Genomic DNA, 22911 nt, shown 5'->3' with positions numbered 1-22911 from the left:
TTTAGAACTTTTATTTTCCATGACGTAAACAAATCATACATTTATTAAGTGTTTTACTAGATTGACCATCATTAATTTAGTGTTACGTAAGAGTGATTCCACTCATCCATCCACACTTCGCATATTTTAAGGTTGTTGTTCTCTATTTTTCACATTTAAATGTTATCTATTTTCAGCTAAAGATATGCAACCAAGAATAACAACGATGTCGTAGAATAATCTGTTTCCTAGCTATATCACTGATTTACTAATATTGCAACTCATTTTTTTTCTTTTTCGTTTCTCCATTCAAATTAATTTCATCCGTTCAATCTTGCATTTATGCACTGGTATAAGAGCCAACGATAATGCATTATTTATTTAAATTGATTCTATCTTTACCGAACGCCATTTAATCTTCTCATATCATTAGTAACCAATGAAGTCAAACGTTCTATTAAATTTCATTAATCAATTATTCATTACAATAGATTACGCTATTCAGTTGGGAGTTTTAACAGCCATCTGTTCGACAAACGTATTATAACATTCCGATTGAACGAAAACAACGATGGATTGTTCAACTAACTTGATATCTGCCCACAAGTGACGTAGCGAGTGAGATATCATACCTGACTGAAGTAGCCTTTGGTAGCTTGCCACACACAATCAAATTATATTTTGAATAGTCATCAGCATCAAGGATTGATGAGTCGACATCTTTTTTAAATCCTGTGGCTGAAAGTAAATTGAATTTGTCTATTTATTGTACTTGGAAATTCGATTGAATCGCTTGAATAAATTGTTGTGAAAAGTTCAGGTCTACCATTTGTGTGTTCAATAGACATTGCAGGGAACATTTCCAAAATCCATTACCATTCATTCCAATGTTGCATTTAAAAACTGTCTTTGCATTTTCAATATCATTTTTTTTTAGGGAGCAATGAAATTATTTTCAACATAACTGGATATTAAACTTGTTGAATTGTGCATCAAACATGGTTGTATGAAACGTTGACAGAAGCTATTACTAGCTATAGGAACTGCTTAGATTGAATTGAACCAAATAAGTCGACCTTGTTTCAATGCATTCAATCTTTTTTCAGTCTTCGAATTTTTTCTATTATTGCAGAGGATGCGCGAAAGTAATGAAAATACAATAGGTAAATAATCAGACCTTAAAGTACCGGCCCTGTCAATTAGTTGGCTGGTACTCGAGTTGATGAAGGCAGCAAATGAAGATATCCAATATAATGTACCATATTTGTCAAGTGCAGCATAGACAACAATGAAGATGTGACGATTTTCCAGACAAAATGGTTTTACCACTACTCATATTTTGAACGGTTCAAAAGCGTTCCATATTGATTTCCCTCAGAATACCCGGTTTTCCCACAATTTTGCCTTTAACTACTGTTTGTAGAAGTAACGAACATCCAGGAGTTTCTTCAATTCAATTGATTTCAATTGCAATTGCGGATAACCAATCTGATATTTGCGGCCTTTTTAAAGCATCTTTGCAAAATGTTCAGTTGATTAATTTTGACTTTGACAGCAATAAATCAGCATCATCATCAACTAACAGAACCATTGCAAGTTGAGCAAGTCCTTCAATAAACCTAGCTTCCCCTGTTGACGATTCCGGTGGTTAAGGTTCATTTTCTTCAACTTATGGTGATGATTTTGATAGATTTAGGTTTCCATCTTTTTCACCAATAAATGCAATTATTCACGTTGCGGTATATGCTGGATGTTAAAACCATATTTCCTGAAAGGATTGGTATACCTCTTAGCTGAACTAATTTTCATTGCAGATCAGCCATCAGCTTCAGATAGTTGGAGAACAATTGAACTACTGATTAATGTTATTCAATTTTAGAATCTCTGACTAGTTCATTCTACACCTTTTCAACAATAGAAACGGTATGACAATCGATCTTTTTGTTTGATGTTGTAATACACATATTGATAATATTAGTGTGACGTGGTTCACAGATCTCACTATCACTTTCAGTGTCGATTCCGTTGCATGTTGAGCTCGAAAGTTGAGTTTGAATCCGAAAATGATATGTTGCTGTACAAATAGATGAATTGATATTTGAACGCCTATGAGCTATAGAATTTTCAACTGGACTTGAATTATTTAATTGAAGCAGATAACAGCAATTCAATGATCAAAAAGAAGTTGTTCGGAAAATGTGTTTGCAGTTCTTCTTTGCACATCTTGAAATTTGGTTTCAAGAATTGAAGCAATGAGATGTGCCATTGCTCAATCTCTAAAGACTTTTTTCTTTGTTATATTCATTGAAAAAAAACATTCAATAGCCGAATGGAGCAACGACGTTGACACTCATTGTGCTAGTCTGAGCATTTTGCATTGAGGTTCATAATTAGTATTTACTGAAATATAATTGTCCAAAAACCGCTAATCTGCATAAGCATCTTTCCAATTGTGCTTTGGATCGATGAAGTCTCCAAACGGCTATTTCATTGTCATTTCCAACTGATTTTGATTTTTCACATCTTGCATTTGAAGAAGTCAATGAGGAGCGGTAAAATGATGGATGTATTTTGTGTCCTTGATGCATCTTTAAACATATTTCTACTAAATTTAAAAGCTGGTTAAATAAACCCGGTTCATTAGTTTGCTAAGCAAAGTAACGATTGATATATTAATAACAGTTCAACTAATGGTTCAGTTGCATTTGATTTGAATCGAAGAGCAAATCCAACAATAAAAATAGACTTATTCCCATTGACATTTGATTCATCACCATCATCAAATTACTTAACAAAACCAGCCGAGAAATACCTTCCACTAATCAATGGTTATCAGTTGAAAAATTTTGGAAGTTGTGTTCGCCTTAGCACATAAGAACATGTCTCACAAACTTTTATTGCATTTTCAATATTTGGAAGTCTGTATTCATTTACGGGTATAGCATTCATTTGAATAAAAGGTAAATGACAGTGTTTGTTGTCAATCTAAAGCGAATAATATTCTGTGTTGAGAAAAAGACATTTTTTACATCCTGCCCACTTAACCTCTATAATTAACTGATTGACTGATATTCAGCAATAATCACACCATGCTTGTCAATTGATAGTTTGATTCCTTCTATATGAGCATGGCAACCACTGTGTGACAAAAATAAATTTAGTTACTTTCAGATGTTGCACTTTACAAACAATTCTCACTTTAATTCTAAATACCAAGTCTCCAACTCCTCCTATTTTTTCAATTTGCAATTTCCAATATTAGAATCAATGATAAGTTTATAGAAATATGAAGGACTATTTTTCATCCAATTGCTACTACTTTTAGTTAAAGTGAATCACGTTCTACATTTGAACATTATGAAACATCAGTTAAGTCACGCGATTATGATTCTTTCTAATGTCATCAATAAATTTGTTTCTTTGGGCAAATCCATTCTAATGAAGCTTTGCATTTGTTAATTAACTGAGTTCTGCTTTGCAGTTAAGGACGATCTTTTTTTTTCGAGATTTATTGTCTTTGTGATAGCAAAGGCACCTATAATCTTTTATTGTTGAAGATGGATCTGGTCTGCAATTCTAAGTAGAATAAATATCAAATATAGACACGGTTCAACAAATTAATATATCGCACTATCTCAATCCATCACTCATTAACATAAATCACACAACGTTGTTTCAAATTATATGACGTGTCCCATCTTCATTTTCCAAATTATTTGGATTTCCTCCAAATCTTTCTATTGACCTCAATGACTTCAAAGAATTCATCAAGCGATTTGAAACACTCAACATTGATAAGATTGGCACTGGCGGTAAATGGCTGTTCTTTAAAACGTGGGTTACCAGGAGGATCGTCAACTACGATGATTTTGATAAGTTCAACTTAATGGTATTCACCACTGCTCCAATTCTCAGATATCCTCCAAGAAGTTTGCTGGTATTGTCCACGCATTAGTTAAAGGTTCTTATAAATCAAAACTTGTTTGGTAATCAGACGAAGTTAACTTAGTTGAAATATTTCTTGCAATGGATGGAAATTCTTTGATTGTGAGATGCTTTGAAAGTGTTTAAGTCTGCAAAAACTTATATAACTAACCAATTGACGAATTAAATATCGAGAAGCTTGAAACTGTAAGTTACATGGTTATTGCTCCTCATCCTACATTCTGACGTATTGGGTTTTAAGCTCCACTTATTAAGCTATAACGCATAAGAATATCCAGAATATCCGAAATCCAGTAGTAACGCTGGCAGCTCATTCGATGTTACTCAATGATTGAAATCATCATCAGTTAATGAGATCTACATAAACATTAAGGAATTAACGAATGGAAGAACTTTGAACAATTCATCAAAATGCATTAAATTGAGCAATGAATTTGTGAGAAGATATATTACGATTGCCACTGCTAAATGCTTCAGATGTAGTGGCTTTGGTCTTTAGGCGAGAAATTCCCGAAATCCAAAGAAATGTTAATCCTGTCACAAAATTCAATTATTTCAGTGTGGTGATGACTTCAAATTTATTGTTGAAAAAGGATTAAAATTCGGTTCTAAGTGAAGTCAATTATCTGGTAATCAATTCCCGATTTAATATGCTGTGAATTCAAGTGCCAAACCTTATCTTGTAATCAGTGTTCAATTACCAACTGATCAAGTTTATCAAAAAATTTAATGAAAAATGACATTGAATACAATGTGCCATCCAAGACATACAAAGTATCAGTTGAGGAAGTTAGTGAAGTTGATGCTCAGTGTCAAACGATCAATGATCTTTAGTTGTTCAGAGCAAAATATGATCGAACTAATTTAGTTCTCAACGCTGAATGTCCTTCGCTTGGAATTTATGACATACAGGGCAATTGTTCTTTCAACTCAGTAAATATCTTATCGAAGGTTGAATATATTCATAGCGAATTCGAAACAGCAGAAAAACCATTTTAAACTTATATTTCGGATCTAAACCAACCACAACTATCAAAATTTCGAGACTCAAATGAATTCATTATTGCGCCATATACCTCACCTGATTTCCTTGGACTGATCAACGGTGTATTTGTGCTGACCGAATCGGAATGCAACTTTAACTCTACTCTCGGTCAGTTTCCTAGGTTTAAATCAACAGCAGCAGTGCTAAAATTTGAAACGGACCATTGTAAAGTGTGTTATTAGCTAATTTTTTAATTCAATTCAATATATAGCATACTTCTATGGTGTTTCAAATAATTCATTCACAACATATATCATTGTGGTAATTATCGAAAATATTTGGAAAAATTAACAATTCTCTGTATCGTTTTTCTCAAGGATACAAACTAAGGATGAAGCAAAAAATATTTGTAGAAGCTAAAGCATTGGTTGGCAACATTATCAAAAGACATCTCAAAATGTGAATGACTTAAACAAAGTATTTTAATATTATACGATATTAAAAAAAATAAAGATTTATTTAATTTCACTTAAATGAGATAATGTTCACTTCTTGAAATTGACATAGCTCAAGTAATAATAGACGAAATGTACAGGTGGAGTAAAATGAATCTGTTATAAATATATCATTGGTTTATCTCAAGGAATGTCAACGTTGCGAAAAGAGAAGAATATGTAACCGTGGTAATTGAAATAAATTCGAGCAACAACTTTAAGGTCAACGCTTTGAAAGTCATTTAATTTAATATTTTAATTTTAGAAAAATACACAAGCAAAGATTTCAGAACAACTTCATTTGCAACAACGAATGTAATTTATTGGCTACAATCATTTATATCAAGAACAGTGGAAAATATTGAAACTCAACCGCGTTCTAATAATAATCTATCTATTTCTCTAATAAGCTATTGTTTTGTATTAGATCCTCAACTGAAGAACGGTAGATAGAAAAAAATCAATAGTGCAATGGATAGTAAGATGAGTCAATTATTAGAATGATATTAGCAATTTGTGTATTGAAACATCAACCGAAAAATCACGGTCGATTTCCAGTCCATTTATTGAAATCGTTTTCAATGAACTTGTGACTAATTCGATTACTGAATCGACATGAATCGGTAGTTCGGTCTCTTTCAACTACGAGAACCTGACGCCTCATCTATGGTGATACTCAGACCAACGAAGAGGAACTCCAAGAGACTTAAGAAACATCATTTCAACAACAACAGATGAATTTCAACCGATTTAATTCTTTTTAAGAGAGAAATAGATCCTAACTTGAATTTATAAAAATCATCACCATTGGTTGAAGACATTCAAGATCAACCAACGAAATTCATGAAAGGTGCTACAAGTCATCATAGCGGTGCTTGACAAAGCGGGATGGGCCTGTTTGATATTAATGGAGCTCACCTATTCGTATCAAAAATTAAAATATATCATTGCAACGTCATTGGCAAATGTGTTCACAACCGACAAGAATCAGGATGATTAGAAACTACGGCAACGAAAAATAGTTCTAATTTGCAAAATGATATCTCATCGATAATTGCTCCAACGTGGGTTGAAATGGAAATAACAAAAACAAATTCGTTATTAAATATTTAACATGAAACCAATGGCCGTGAGATGATCAGCGATTGATTTGTTGAAAAATGATTTCCTGCTGAACTTGGCCTTAACGATCATGATTTCCATTTTTCAGTTATCAAATGCGATATATTAAAATTAAGACACTCTGCAGCAGCCGTCAAATACAGCAATATCTGCCAAATCGATAATTGGATACGATTGATGAATGGAGCAGGAAACTATCCAGTCCAGCCCGATTTTCCTGCTGCTATATTCCCATTTTGGGAAAACGTCGAGTAGTTAAAAAGGAAAACGCATGGGGGTCAGAGCAAGCGCTACATATTGTTTCTATTTCAATGAAACAATTTCTTAGAGTAAGCAGTAAGTACTGTCCAAAGTACTGAGATACATTTTAGTTCAACAATTATAGTTGCTTAATGCGGATTTGCGCTGAAGATATCTTAATCTCCGAAGAACAAAGAAAGATATGCACAAAGAAGAAAGATTTGGAATTTGCAAATCAGCAATGAAAGATATAGAGTATCCAGAATTCCTTCTTGAAACTGATTTTGAAGAAACTAGTAATTGATAAAACACTTTTTAACTACCCTGATTTAGAAAACTCAATGTAAATGGCTCGTAAAGCCGATAAAAGTATTAAAAATATCATTAGCTAATGAATTGTTAAATGAAGTTCAATCGGCACTGGTTGATGGCTATCATTACTGAAAATATAAATCGATTGGTGACCCTTTGCTATTTCTGGTCAATTATGTCAGATATGATATTTGATATGCTGAATTATTTCTATACCGATGTCTAGTGAGTCCATCGAAACATCATTTAGCTGGTAATTTCAATATGTTAGAATATGTTTGTCATCTAGATAAATTAACCATTGATTACATTAATGCTAATATTCAATTCAATCATACTGATCTCAGATTTGTTCACACAATAAAATATTCAACAATCAAAAATTACCATTGTCGGCCGTTTCTTCCTTTAGCAGTTGTTGGTAACAACGTTTGGGGAAGTGATAAAATGTAAAGCAAATGACAATGTGGCTATGCTATAACGACAAATGGTTCCTCGCTTCTATGGGCCTCAAATAGTCATTCATAGTTTTTTTGTCAACTACTGAAGCCGAGGAAGTTATATCATTTTAAGCAAGGAACTGGGGAATATGGTTAAAATACAAGTCAGAACACCCAAGAAAAAACAGTGGTGATATTTGTCTATATGGAGATAATCTTTTTTATCAGGTGGTATTTTCCAATTCCTATGCACGTAGAGGATAAAACCATATTGATAAGGAATATCATTTTATTTGAAAAGTTGTCTCTAACAAGGAAAAGAAGCTTGCGGTTTCCATCTGAAAGCCAATGTGGCAGAAATTTCTACCAAGATCGCATCTCACGGTACATTTAAAACACCTGCTAATTAATGAAATTAATTCCAATTGTTCAGCTCAAATTAAAGTGTAGATCACAAAACGTGAAACAGTGATAGGAAGTAATTTAATTCCCTTGAATTATTCTAATTTACAAAGATTCTCACATTCATTTCAATTACCAAATTTTCAAGCTCTTCCATTTTGCATTCTTTTGTTTGCAGGATATGAGCTAACGATATATATATAAAACTTTCAACTTACATTTGTTTTATTGTTTTACCATTATTTGCTCAAGTGCGGTTTTATTTACATTCAAACCGGTTTTATGTTTAGTGAAAATTAATCAACTTGGGAAGTGATTTTGATCCAATTTCAGTTAACGTTATTCAGCTACGAATTGTTTGGATACCATAGAGCAATTGTTTCTATTTTCAAATTACTCATACTCCAAGATTGTATTTCTTATTGTAGATCTTTTCCGGTTTACATAATAGCTATATCATCCCTTTCAAATTCACTTCGTTCCTGTAATAAACCCGACTGAGATAGCTGATCATTCTCCTATGTAGTTTTATAATTATCAAACCTTTATTTTATATCAAGATATTACTAGAAACACAATACAAATATTAAATATAATTGAATACATTACTTCTTTAACTTTGAAAACAATTGAGAATACATTGGTTCAAAGTATATCATCGTTGCTTCAAATATATATAAGAGATCTCGACCAACAATGAAATAAAACTCATACTCCGCCACAAATAACTTATGAACACCATTATTAAAAATATGACAATAGGCAGAAAGGTATTGCCCAATAATTAATGTTTTTGATCTTATAAATTTTGAGAGTTGTAGTGTTTTTACAACTGAAGCACACATTTCAAGAGGCTTTTATGCAATTGTAAAGTCGGCAGGGGTGAATTCACTCATCGTCACGACAATTATTTGATTCAAAATGAATGGCGATGATGGTTGTCAATGCGCTTCAAGTCTTATTCAGGGTTCAAAGCAAAATCAATTTTTATTCCTTTTGCACTTAACAACTATAATTTATTAATTTTTTAGCACTCAGCCATGATCAGACCATGTTTGTCGATGAATAGTTTCATTGGTTGATTATGATAAGTGAAACCAGCTTTGAGCAAATTAGAAACACTAACTTTATTGCTGTCTGAGGTTGGAATTTGCTTGACATCCGATATTTTTGAAAAACCATCATTAACAGTTTTTTTGATTGTGAGAATATCGTTACTACTCACTCCCTTGAATAATATGTTCTGATCTTTTTCATCAGCTGAATATTCAAGACAGTTTACAACATGAGTTGTGCACCTGAATCAAGAACATATACAACATGCAAATGATCACAGCTAAATGACGTTCCTCGGATTCTGATTTTGATTCATTGTGAATAACAACTTCGAACTAATCGGCACACTCAATTGACTGAACTTTTCGTAAGATTGAAGTATTTTTGGTCTTCTCCCATTTTTGCTCGGATCACCAAAATGTCCACATTCTGGGCATGCAGCTCACTCAAGAAACGATTTCGTTCCTCAAGATCTGACGTGAGTTCAATTGATTTTGATCAATTTGTTGGTAATCATTTCATTTAATTGGCTAATATCGCTGGAAATGCCATTAATTTATAATGGCGCCATTTATTACTCTCTTCGAAAGCGAAGCTCGCCAAACCGCTTTTTCTAAACTAGTTTGCCAAGTCTTTGGTTTCTTTCTTAAGATGCGCAGCATTGGCAGCAATAAATAGAAATGCTGCATCATGACCTAAATCGATCTCAATCCTTTCGAACAATTGGTTGAATTTGAACTCAATGACTCATGGATCAAATAACGTGGTAAGAGGCTTATCATTTTCATAATTTCATTTGTCCATGAATCATTCATTGGCTTGAATGAACATTACATTACCAATGTCTTTGATCTTTTTTCTACTTTGCTTAGATTAAATCCCCCCTTTGATTATATTTTCAACGATACCAGCAAATATTCTTGAAGTTTGAATCCCATGAATAGGAGCCACGAATTTCATTAACTTAAACTGAACAAAATGAAAAAAATTAATGACTCCTTTGGTGAGCAAAGTCTGTAATGGGGGCAATAGCGCCCCAGTCCCAAAGTTTTCAATCTGCATTAATCTAAAAGATTTAATAAATTTGTGAAACTTAATTCAATCATTGTCCAAATTTGGACGAAAATGAAATATTGTGCAAAGTAAAGATTCCCTACAGTTTATCGTTTGAAATTGGATAGTGTAAACTCTTCAATAACTAGTTCATTAATATAATTTTTTATTAAGTTTATTTGTATCGCTGTTTTAACTATATATTTATATAATACAGCGCTAGATAACTCTAAACTGCACTTAGAAACATTTAGAATTATTGGTCTATCGTTAATGAATAAAAAAAATAGAATTGATAAGAAAAAAGTATTTTAAAAGAAAAACCAACACTCACCGGAAAATGAAAAGCAATTTTTGAATTGAAGAAATTTAATCAAATGGTAAGATTCTTACATGAGATGATAACGAACTTATTTGCTTATGTTCAGCTGAAGTGTGAAAGGGCTCTATTGTATGATGAAGGAAACATTAACTGACAATTGATAAAGTTCATTTGTAAAAAAAAAATTTCATCAAGAAATAATAGGTAAGGTATAAATGCAAAAATAAAATAACTTTAACTAAGAACGATTATAATACGAAACAATAAAGATTATTCTTCTGAAAAGTATATCAATGGCCTAAATCCCTAGAGCAGATTTTGCAGAAGCAACAATTGTTGCGATCTTAGTATTCTTTATGCATTCGAAAAATAATGTAAAGTGAAAATTTCAAGCTAATGAAATTTATTCCTTTCAATATTCACTAGATCATGTGCGAAGCAGCTGAACCACAAATAGAATAATTATGTATATTTCAAAGATTACATACCTTCGCAATTAATTCACCTTTGTTGATCAAGAACAATAATGAATTCAATACAAATCTTTTTAAAATCTTTGGAGAAAAAAAAATTACATCCATGAAGTCAGTTCAACTCATTCATCCTTTCAAAATGAACAAATGAATTTTCAATGAACACATCACATTCACAATGAACGAGTTAATAATTGACTTTTGGGTTTTAAAACAATATTGCAAAGTCTAATTGAACGTTTTATCTTTTTGCTCCATGGAATTGCAAAACAAAAGAATTATGAATTTTCATGGCACCTCATTAACGCAGCGCAAAAAGCGTTTAAATTGATGGAGAATTATGTACTCTAAAGTTTGCATTCCTTCATAATCTCATAGAAACAATTTTCGAGAAAGTCCACAATTTTCCTTTTTTCGCCTTCAATTCCTGAACCAAAATTGCTTTTATGTTGGAAAAGAACGGCAAAAAGATTTTCCAAAATAATTCACTTCGAAGGACAAATCAATTCTAGCTATTTCTATCAATTGAATAAAAGCAGTTGCAAATAATGACCCAAAAACCCGTTTATTTTTAGCTCACTTACTCTCCAACAAACTAACATTCTTCGATTGAACTGGAACGCTGGAGCATACATGCTATACTATCAATAAAATTAGGTGTGTTGAGTTGAGAGAACCATTACACAATAAAAGTTGTAATTTCGCTATTCCATCCTTAGTAGAAGAGTCACAAATGAATCCTCGTTTTAATATCAAAGAGTTCACCAATGAACCAGTTAATACTCTTACAGTTGAAACAACAATAGTCTGTAGTCTCCACTCAATCAATCTTTACGTTTCTTGTAACAAATCTAAAATTACTCACCGACTAAGACAGAAAATTACCAAAACAGCAAGGAACTATCTTTTCATGAATGAAAGATATAATTTCAACAGAATAATTTTGTCTAACAGTGGAAATGATTACTACTTGAATCATTGATATCTTTACTGGCTGTCAAGAAATTGAAGATCAACCACCACATTAATTCCCAGGTAAAATTGAAATAATTAAAAAACTCTCAGGAAACTCAACCTTTCTTTTTGTTCAAAGAGAAGCAAATACATTAGTATGAAGATTCAACTCTATGATTTCAACATTATACTCTGATGGGTAAGTAGGCCCACGAAATGTTGGGGCTTATCCCCAAATCAAAATCAAATGAATTGGATTCAATAAGATGACTTTTAACTTTTAGTTTCAGCGACATCAAATATGACCAAAATAGTGAAAGGAAATTAGCCATTCAATGTTGATGATGAAGCTGACGTGTCTCAACCACTTAAGGCAATATCACATGAAAAACATTTTTCATCGAACTTGCTAATTACTATATTCATTTTTAAGCTCCCGCCAAGAAAATGATCCATTACGATAACATTTTCTATCACCCGGCATCAACAACTATAATATCTGCCAGTTCAATGCCAAGACAGCTTTCATGAATGGAACAGTAGTCGATCCACTTTATCTTGCATTTCATGCTGCATCATCTACATTAAAAAGAAAGATTTAGAAATTAAGAATGGGATTGTACTGTTTGAGACAAGCCCAAGTTATTCTGATCAATATGGTCACTAATGCTCAAACAAATGCAATAACATCACTCAAAGATGGTTGGTACCATTTCCGTTCGAATAGATTACTTGAATATTATCTTTCGTTAATGATAATTTAATTGCGGGCAACACAAATGATGAGATTAACAACGCGAAATCATTATTCATGAACAAATTTGCAAAAGAAAATAATTCATCCTCAAATCTGTCTTTTGAAGTTTATTTAAAGCAGAGAAATGATTTATGCAAAACTTTTTCAATAGATTTAACTAAGGAGTTTCTATCGAATTTCGAAGCTCAAGCATTAAAAGAATTTAAAGCACCTTCGGCGAAAGGATTAATCAATGGTGTTGAATCAACAATTCCTAATGAAAAGGATCATTTCCAATATAAATCCACTCGTGGCACATTCCTATTTAAGGATACTACTGTCATACATGATATCATTATGCAAAATCACTTCGAACCAGACATTTTGTTAGACCATCAAAACATGAGTTACTAGGGTATTTCTGAATGTTGCAATATCTTTGCAAACAAATGACTTGTGCATTCATTATTATAGTAATAATATTCAACTAAATCATATAGCCTTTAGACTTGATGACAACAAAGAGTATGCAACAGTCATCAGTTATCCTCTAGAGATACTTTTTGCACTAACAGTTGTTGATGGCGATGATTGGGCAAGCGATAAAATCACAAGCAAACGTCAAACTGGCTTTTTGGCAATGCTAGAAACTTACTTGCTATGGTGGTTCGCAAAGAATCTATCATCTATTGCATTCTCTTCCGCTGAAGCATAAGATGTTTTATTGTCCCAAGTAATCAAAAATGGATTATTTCTTAATTACATATTAGTGGAGCTAAATCCTTTAGCATCCATTATTTATCAATCAGCCTTTAATTATTATTTGAGATGGTGAAACCATTCCTATGCTCATATTCAATCTTTGGATATTGATATTAAATATCATTATATTGGAGAACTTATTGTTAATTGAAAGTCAAACTCAGTGTTTCTATCAGAAAACCAAGGAAGAATGATTCATTCAAAAATTAGTTGGTAGAACTAAATATCAAACTGTTGTTGGGATATCAAATTAATTCCAATTCTTTTGAACGGGTTTCGATCTAAATTAGAATTTGTGCTGAAAACAAAAAAATAAATTTAACAACCTTCAAGCATTTCACTCTTTAATTGTTGTTTTACATCCATTGCAATTACCAAGCTTTGAAAAATTTATTTTCACCATATTTTCTTTGGAGGATTTAAATCAATAGTGGGTTTATCAAAAAGTTCATTCTAATTTCATTCAATAAATATGACTTTAGGCTTGATGATAGTTTATTTTGATAGTTGAGCTGTATCAAATAGAGGATAAACATACTGTATTTGTAAAACGTAACATTATCCAGCTTCAGCGAAAGTGATGCAAAAATGGTCTATTATGTTCTCATAATGGAATAGATAATGGAATATGCTTGTTCGGTTATATCTCACATATATTAAAATTTTTATTCTAAATCTAGAAACTTGCCTTTTCACATCTAAAAGAAATGATTTTTATCAATTCCATTTTATATCTTACATATCAACAGAACAGATAATAGTATATTTATTTTAATAGTGACTGTAATTACTCAGAGTGATCCAATATGAATATGTTATTTAAACGATAAGACAATTATTTGAGTATATTATTATATTGATCAGTTTCCTATTTAAATATTTACAAAATACAATCTCAAATTTAAAGAAAGCAAAGGTGACAATGCTCGCTTTAAAGGAAACAAGCAATTAATTTTCAATGCAATTGACATTGTCGGTGAATGTGAAAAGTTAAATAAATTACGTTTGTTGAGCGCAAGAAAAGCACAAAATAAGTAAATTCTCAATTGTAAACGTATTTTGGTAAAATTTCGCAAGAGCAATAGTCACTGTTCTCTCAATCAAATGAATACTTTAACTATTAATAAATACATCCGTAGTACTATCAAAGGCTCATTAAAGCATTCTGAAAGTTTTTCGTCAGTTCTAATCAAATCCCAACTAGAAAAAATTCAAAACTAGAAATAGTTCAATAGTGGACAATATTTTTTTAGAGAAGTTGCTCGCCAAAAAAATACTCTGTGTTGGATACATATTTCAGAGATTAAATCAGATTTTGTTGCTGCGAAAATTTGTTAATAATTAACAATGTATATTTCAAAATATTTCTTTATCTAATTCAGCACAAAGATTTAATACTTAATTTTTTTGTATTGTGCTTGTAATTATATATTTCTGTTAAATAATTGTCGACTGTTTTAAGACAGATTTGGAAAATAATGCGTTACCTCTACCTGTTATATCGCAGTTGAAAATAAAGTTGCAAGAAAAATTATCAGGAATGTGAACAGTAATCCTTGAGGAGTTGGAAACGGAATTTAGCAATATGAGAAACTTGAACAAACTAACATATTTATCTATCAAACAGTAAACGATCATAGGTCAGTTTCTCCAACTGAAATTTGATGAATTTCAACTCTATAAATGGGATTACATTAACTGAAAATACTTATGGCTAAACGTATAAATTAAATAACTTAACGATAAAAGAATGAATCTTGGAAGTAATTATACTTGAAAGTTTGATGAAACTATCATTGGTTTAAATCAAAAAAGAATATGTTCAGTAACCAAAAATTGTAGTGATTATCGAAGATAGAATCAAAGCGATGAATAATTTTGAACTGAAAATTTTGAAAGATGTTAAGATGATCTGATTCACTTTCTAAATAATTCGAATTCAGCTTGTAGTTTGATCAAAATAATCGGAATTAATTGAATAATTTATCATTTGTTTCAAATGTAGTTGTATCGCCGACCTTGCACCAATTGTCAATATCCATGTCTTTCATCATAGTATAATTCACTTTTCTCTCCCTATTAAGAATAAGTATGCCGATGAAATGAAATATAGAATCAATAGCCTTCGATTGCGTATGCGTGTAAGGATGTCATGAAAGACTTATTAGGTGACTATCATCACATTCATATATCAAAGCCATTTGTGTTCTTAGGTCATCTACTATGATTTGAAAGAATAATCAACTCCACATTGGATTAGTGAAAGAAGAATATTTATTTTCACTACAAGACAACGCAACAAGTGATTGTTTCTTACAGGACCATAAAAGCAAGATCCTTTTTCACGCTGTGAAGTAGCCCCTTTGACATTTTCTTGTGAATATATCATTTGCCAACCACACTCACTATCATCTGTTAGGGAAATAAGTGCCTCCAGAAAATAATTTTATTTGTTTTATATTCACTTTTGTGAAGAAGTTTAAAATAACTATGAATTAATTGAGTGCCATTATCGTCTTCATGAGTTGACAAGTCAAATGATTGACAAACATATTGTAACACACTGAAAACACCAGATAAATGATGTTTTAATGGACTGACAAGATGTCTGATTTGACCTGAATGCCCAAAATGAGATAGCATAATTCACTGTTTCTTGGTTAAGATAAATAGTGACAAAAATCAATTCATGCTTCAGATAATCAATAGCAACTACGATGGTTAGCTCAACAGCATTTCCAAATGCTTCCGCAAAAGACGTCTTTACTTCTTTTAATATTTATGCGAATCAATCCAATTAAAACTCTCAAATAAAGCCTATTGAAGAAAAATTATATCCGTTTTATCTCTGCTCAAAATTAACTCAAACAACTATTTTTGGTGATTCAACATCTGTTATTTGATGATTGTCATAAGTAATGGCTTTGCTATCTCAATATCATTTGTTGATTTCCCGGCAAATAAAATATCTTGAACGTAAATGCACATTGAACAACATAAATTGTGGATTAAAGATGGATCCAACAAACTTCATGAGCAGCTATGGCGGCCTTTGAGAACATCTTTAATTGTATTGAATAAAATTAATGGGCCTTGCTTCAAACAGTAAAATCCGTTTTTCGTGTTTTAACCCTTTTTCATTGATGAAAAAGTTTTCGCAGGAGAATCAAAATGAAATGGAGAGTATATTGTTCAACTCTAGATAGCGGGCTTGGCATCCAAGTCGCTGATATTGAAGTTGTCAAAGCCAGCTAGTTAATGCGCCAATCTTCTAGTGTTATTGTTCATAACCGGATAATATGCATCAATATACTAATGGCGAAGTTCATCCTGAAAAAGTATTTCACCTAATCTTGCCGTATATTTTTCAGATCCAGTTGCTTTAAGATTATCCTGAAATATTCATTTTCTTTTGTGTAATTTGCTCTTTGCTGATGGTCGTGGAACAAATAAATAAACATCGCTTTGTTCAATCGAATCTATTTCATTTCCCATATTAGGTAACCAATTTAAAAATTGTGGCGTTGTTATAAGATCTTAGAAGAATGTTGGAACGATAAATTTTGATTTTGATAGCAGTAAATGCGCCGCTTCATCCACAAAAAAATGCATTCAGTATAGTGAAACTCCAAATATATGTTCAATTACGCTAGGAAGATATTCGGTTAGTTGAGCTTCAGCTTCATTGGAAATCGGTAAAGTTCTCAAACGATCCAAGGTGTCACCAATCTCACTAATAAAGCATAGTGTTCAGCTAAAACGATATCGTATCATGTTCAAATGGTGGCTCATAGGATGTTTGGTATTGTACATAGTTCGTCTGAGTTTGACCGTTAATTTGTTGTCAGAATCACATAATTTTTCCGCAACCACACCATTGACTAATGTTGATTCATTTATTGAATTAGTAGCAGGTTAATTGGACAAATCCTCAAAAAGATAAACAGCCTTCCATTGTAATTTTTTTGGTGATTTGGCCATAGAGGAAGAAGCAATGTCTTTGGGAAATGCTTCTTCTATTTCAATATTTTTTTCATTATTGATAAGCTTGAATGTTGAGTTCAATGGTAGAGGACAATCTAAAAATAATAGGGGGTTCGAGAAACTGCTAAATTATTTTTGAAGCGCTTTTAAGCTTCAGCAATTACAACTAGTTTTGAATTATTTGAACCAAATGTTAGAATTGATTTACTGATCGTAATCAAATTATTTTGAATATTTTTGCTGCAGTTCTTGACCACAATAGAACAAATTTGGTGTGGTAAACTCAACTCACACAATGAGCCGTTAATGACTTTCTTATACATTTTTTGGCTGCCGTTATGAATAATTGTCAACATGTAAGCACCAAAAAAACTAAAATATTTTACATTCTCTGAAATTTCCCAAAGCACTTCTATTGGCGATCTTTAGCTTTTGGTTATGGGAATATGATTCTGTATCACGATCAAATGTTTCAATGCCAGTTCCAGTTTTGATTTCGAATTTTAAAATCAATTTTGGCTGTTCCTTTTGTTCTGGGCTAGTTTGTTCAAACTATCAATTCTTTATTTGATATGGAGCAATGAGGTGCGGTGACTTCTCTGATTTACCCTTCTGTTTGCTGAAACTCTTAAACATATTTGTATTAAATTCATTATCTGCTTTGATACAGCACGATGATCTAGTTGTGAAACAAGGTAATCTTTGCAATACATATAAAGAATTAATTAATTATTGAGCCGCATCTGATTTGAACGAAAGACTTGACAAACAATGTAATATGATTCAAGGATCCAACATTCAATTTATAAGAACAAATAATTGGGCAGTTACATCCTCAGAGATATTGTGCCAGGCAATTAAATCTCTTCAGTTGTGATACTTTAAACGTTGCATTTTGTTTAGACACCAAATGAAAGTTTCTCCTAGAGTTAATGGGCTTGAAGTTTGCAAGGAGTGCGTTCATTTATGTTATGGTATTGATGTCATTAAAAAAGCAATGACCATGCATTTTGTAATCTCGATGGAAATCACACTCAGTGTTCAGCAGCATCTCATTTTGAACTGATATCAAACTGACGAACCAAAATTCATTGATTTTCCTCCACTCAGCATTATCAAATCATCTAAGATATTTGATATTATGCTTTTTTCAACCAGAGGAGTCCAACTATTTTCAGCGTTTTTAGCAAAACTAAGAATATTACTTGGTGGGTTTGTCCACAGCCTGCAATTTTACTGTGTGCGTCAACATTCAATAACAGCTGCTTCAGTTGGACGAATATCAACAGCACTGTCACTAATGATTGAAGTGGTTCCGTCCTTCGGACAGTGACTCAGTGCAGCACTGCTTACATAATGAAGTTCTTCACCTGAAACGAGAACCAATTGAACTGTACAATGATCAACATTTCATTTAGCCCCCTCAGACTTTGATTTCTATTTTTTTTCAAAGATATTTTTGAAGTTAACTGCACTCTGAATCAATTCAATTCTTTGATAGAGATGATATCTTTTTGGTGTTCGGCAATTTAGAGAGGTTCACCAAAGCACCATTGTTGATGCAGTTAACTGTAGTTCGCATAGTATTGCCTGCCTCAATGCCATTCCTCTGTTAAACTGATTCTGATGATTTGTTTGGAACTCTTTTTCCTTTTCAGTCATGAATCTCTCTGAGAATGCAATGATTTGATAATGGTGGCATTTTTTCACTAAGTTCAAATGCGATGCCATTCAAACTATTGATTCAAAGTTATTTTTTCTCAACGTTGGTTTTAAATTGAGAAAAGCAGCAGAGAAAGTACTAACTCAACATCGTGGATAATGAGCTGAAATCATTTTAATGTGCCTATTGAATTCAATATGATTTTGTGGATCAACTAATGGCTTTAATAAGTTCTTAAGAAACTCAACCTTTTCTGAATTTTCTATACTCGTTGATTTTAGATTTATCAAAATCAAAATTTCGATACAACTGTATTCATCATCATTTCCAATCACTTTGGACTCAAAAGCAATATCGATTATTGGGTCAACAGTATCAGGTATTCCTTTTGGACTTCAACACACGTTAGTAGCAGCGGTGAATCCAATCAAGTTGAAACCTTTAGTATCAGCGAGGTTAGCAATTCTAGTGGTAAACGATGTTGTAAACAAGGACCAATCAGCACCCGTCGCAGACCTATTGATCTTCATTGATTGAGTTGACCGTATGAATTTTTTAAAATCATTGAACATTGTAAGTTCTTTTATCATCCAATTTATTAATATAATTCAACATAAGATTTATTTGTATCTGGTTTCGGATAATATCTTTATGTTGTGTAACTATTACCAATAATGAAAATTGTTTAGAAATGTGGGCTTTATTTGGGCCCCTCATGCTGGAGATAAAAAATAAATTGAAAAGAACAAATTTTTCTAGATTGTCCGAGCAGAAATATGTTGAATGTTCGAACAAAATTATTTATGTTAAGAAAAATAATATTGAGATGCAATGAATTCAATTAAAACATCATAATCGTTCACAACAACGTAAAGCATCGTATCTGCATATTCTTTACTAAAATCACATGAAGCTGAAATACGATAACCGAATAACATATCTTGAAATCTATAACACGATGAAGAAACAATAGTCAAGGATCCTATAAAAGTTGTTTCAGTTTCAATACTTAATGTAGAGGAGGTAAAAAAGAATATCGTCGCAACAGATCTAGTTTGAATGAAACACGAAAATTACAGGAAAATGAAAAAGACAAAGAGAGCAAAATTTGATAGCTGCATACTGCCATCCTTATTCACAAAGCCGATTCAACCACATCAATACTACGTACCATCTCAATAAAGATTTTATTTGGAATAGGAAAATATAATCTACTTCTAACAGTACAGAAGACAATGTCACTCACTCTCTTATCAAGTAACTTCATAGAACTAAAGATCAAACTCTTGTCAAAATGTTAAATTAAACAATTTAATTTGAATCAAGTTACAATAGAAATTACAATTTCTAAAAAAGTGAAATTACTCAATCTCATCAGCATGAAATTTTTCATTTTCTAACTATTTTTTGAGTTCATTTGAAATTTCCACGTTTTCAACAGTTTGTCGTGTCGCAACCTCTGCTTCCGAACTTTGACAAATGATTACTTCAATTGAACTCTTATCCTTCATTACTTTCATTTTTGATTCATTTCGTCTTTGAATAATTAAATTTCTACATTTAACTTTATCCAATGTTGGAGTATGTCATTTCAGTTTTACATTAAAATTTTAACTACCATTAGCAAAAGCTAATCTATTTTCACATTTGACCATTATCTAATTTTTCTTACAGTAATTCAATTAACAACTTCTAGAATGATATAGAAAAATCGGTTTTTTTGTTTAAATTCCTCATATTGTAAGACATTTCCTCAATGCAAGATATTCCACGTTTAACAATCCTGATAAATGTTTGAGTCACATTTATTAGATTTCTTTGAAATATCCGCAGCAGCTGAATGTTTCTTTTTTTCAATAGTGGTTACATCCATCCAAAGTTATTTTACAGCAGTATGTTATCAAAAACTCAATAGCAATCAGTAAGATATCAAATTTCATCAATCAAATACTTTTTTAAATAATTCAAGATATACAGCTTCAAAGTTAAACAATACAACCACGTCGAAATTTACTATCATGTTATTGGAGAACCGATTTCTAATCAGCATATCTTACTCGGTCATGACAATTCAAAATACAGTGACGCGTACCACTTTACCAATTTAATTGATGCTAATTCAATTCAAACTATTGGTAGATTATCAAATCACTTCGGTTTTGTTTGTTGAAATTACAACCGAAATTACAATTTGTGTGCGCGAGAACAATCAATTTAATTACCTTTCTATGTTTTACTTTAGAATTTATATTCACATTCATTTCAATTGCCTCGTTTGCCATAATTGTTACTTCGACAACTTTTATTTTTCAGAATTGAAACGAAAATTAAGTATATGAATTCAGTTGCCATTAATTCACTTTGATTGTATTTATTATTAGTGAAAGTCATTTGATTTTCATATTTATACTTTATCAATTTTTCGTTACGGACATTCTACTTTTATTTGAAGATATTCCATTCATATATTTATCATTCTTCTTTTAAAAATAAACGACATTCATTCTTCTTTTATACTTCATTTATTATTTGTCAAAAGTTGCAATGATAAATTTTACGAAGCAATACGGATATATTCCTTTGTTTAACCCTTTCATACATTAAGACGGTTTCTGTAATTGTCGATGGTTTACGTCATACTTTAAAGTAAATCATTTGACCCAACATTACTACTTATTTGAAATGTTGAATGTTTAATAAATTTTTATTGACTTATATGGTCTTGTATTTATCAAAAGATATATAATTGAAGATGTTTATCAAAACAAGATTCAGTCGAAATACAGACTAAATTATAGTCAACAATTATTGTTTAGAACGATTTACAATAAATACATTTACGTTTTAACAGCCATATAGGTTGCCCATTGGGCAATGCGATTGACCAGCGATATAATCTCTAACTACGACTGCTCTCATTTTGTTAGATAATTTGAAATGTGATTTTTTCTGGACCGATATTGACTGTTGGCATGCTCGGAAAGATTATTCACGGTGTCTCTCCACTATTTACTATTTCATAAGACTTTGAATTAATCAAATGCGAAATCAACAATTTCATTATAAATAACATTGAACCACGCTGTTCTTAGAAATATTTTTTCTGTCAACAGATGTCTAGTAGAAAAAATTGATATTTTTGTTTCTGTTAAACTGATCCGCCAAGGTCTCATCGATGATCATCAAGAACGTTTTCGGTTTGACAATTTTAGCGTGTGAATTTGCTTCAGCAAATGTTCGAAGTAATTAAGTATTTCTTGGCGCACTAAGCGTGAAGTTTCTATTCAATCGTCCTGCCTAACCAAATTCAACAGAACTTTTAGATTGCCAAAATCATCATGATTGACTTCAAAAATTGGAATGCTTGATTGATGTTGGATAGCAGACAATTGTAGTTGGTAGAAAGGATTGCAGCGCCAGGGTCAAGAACTAAATGAGGATCCATGTCGTCAATGTGGTTGAAATCTTCAGCTATTTTCCTCGACATCCCAAAATGAAATTAAATTTCATTTACCCAAGAAAGATGTTGAAACCCGTCAAATACTATCATATATGGCTAGTATTAACTTGTAGATCTGTGCAGCGACTTCACCAATATTTTCATCACCACCATTTGAGTTGATTCAATTGAGGTTCTAAAAACGAGTTTTGTTTCTCAACTACTTTCCGTCGTCGTTAGTTTTAACTTGATTAAAATACAAAATATAGCCATTGTCCAGAATCCAACTGACGCAACAACTAGCAATATCAGCTGCTTTGCAATTTTTTCTTCAATCCAGTGATCGTTAGTGGATTAGCGAAAACTTTTGAGCAATTTGATCTTTTCCAAGTTAGTGAGTTTGAGTAGTTGTCGATTGACTTTGACGGGCCATTCAATACTATTCTTTTGTTGATAATCGTTTGTTATAGCCAGCCAGTTATTGACATTCCGTTCCTCAGTATTGGTCAGCGGTCCGCTGCCCCGACGTTATATGAGCTAGCCCACTTCC

The 22911-nt window shown here is 31.9% G+C and overlaps 2 protein-coding genes across 2 annotated transcripts; one reads left to right on the top strand and one right to left on the bottom strand.

The window, feature by feature from the left end:
- Nucleotides 1-12588: 12588 nt before the first annotated feature.
- ASCRUDRAFT_70540 (uncharacterized protein) lies at nt 12589-12927 on the top strand (the record flags this gene model as incomplete). Its single annotated transcript, XM_020191808.1, has 1 exon — nt 12589-12927. One exon carries the CDS (start codon nt 12589-12591, stop codon nt 12925-12927), a length of 339 nt encoding a protein of 112 aa, XP_020046951.1.
- Nucleotides 12928-21876: 8949 nt separating this feature from the next.
- Nucleotides 21877-22791, bottom strand: ASCRUDRAFT_76031 (uncharacterized protein). Its single transcript, XM_020193314.1, has one exon. It carries the CDS (start codon nt 22407-22409, stop codon nt 22242-22244), a length of 168 nt encoding a protein of 55 aa, XP_020046950.1. The 5' UTR covers nt 22410-22791; the 3' UTR covers nt 21877-22241.
- Nucleotides 22792-22911: the final 120 nt, after the last annotated feature.

This window comes from Ascoidea rubescens (genome assembly GCF_001661345.1).
Source record: "Ascoidea rubescens DSM 1968 unplaced genomic scaffold ASCRUscaffold_7, whole genome shotgun sequence".
Lineage (NCBI taxonomy): Eukaryota > Fungi > Ascomycota > Saccharomycetes > Ascoideales > Ascoideaceae > Ascoidea > Ascoidea rubescens.
The sequence above is the reverse complement of the archived record's forward strand: the minus strand, read 5'-3'. Positions and strand labels throughout refer to the sequence as shown.

Excerpts from the sequence above, each read along its gene's own strand:
- ASCRUDRAFT_76031 (XM_020193314.1), bottom strand. The coding sequence starts at position 22,409 with ATGTCGAGGAAAATAGCTGAAGATTTCAACCACATTGACGACATGGAT.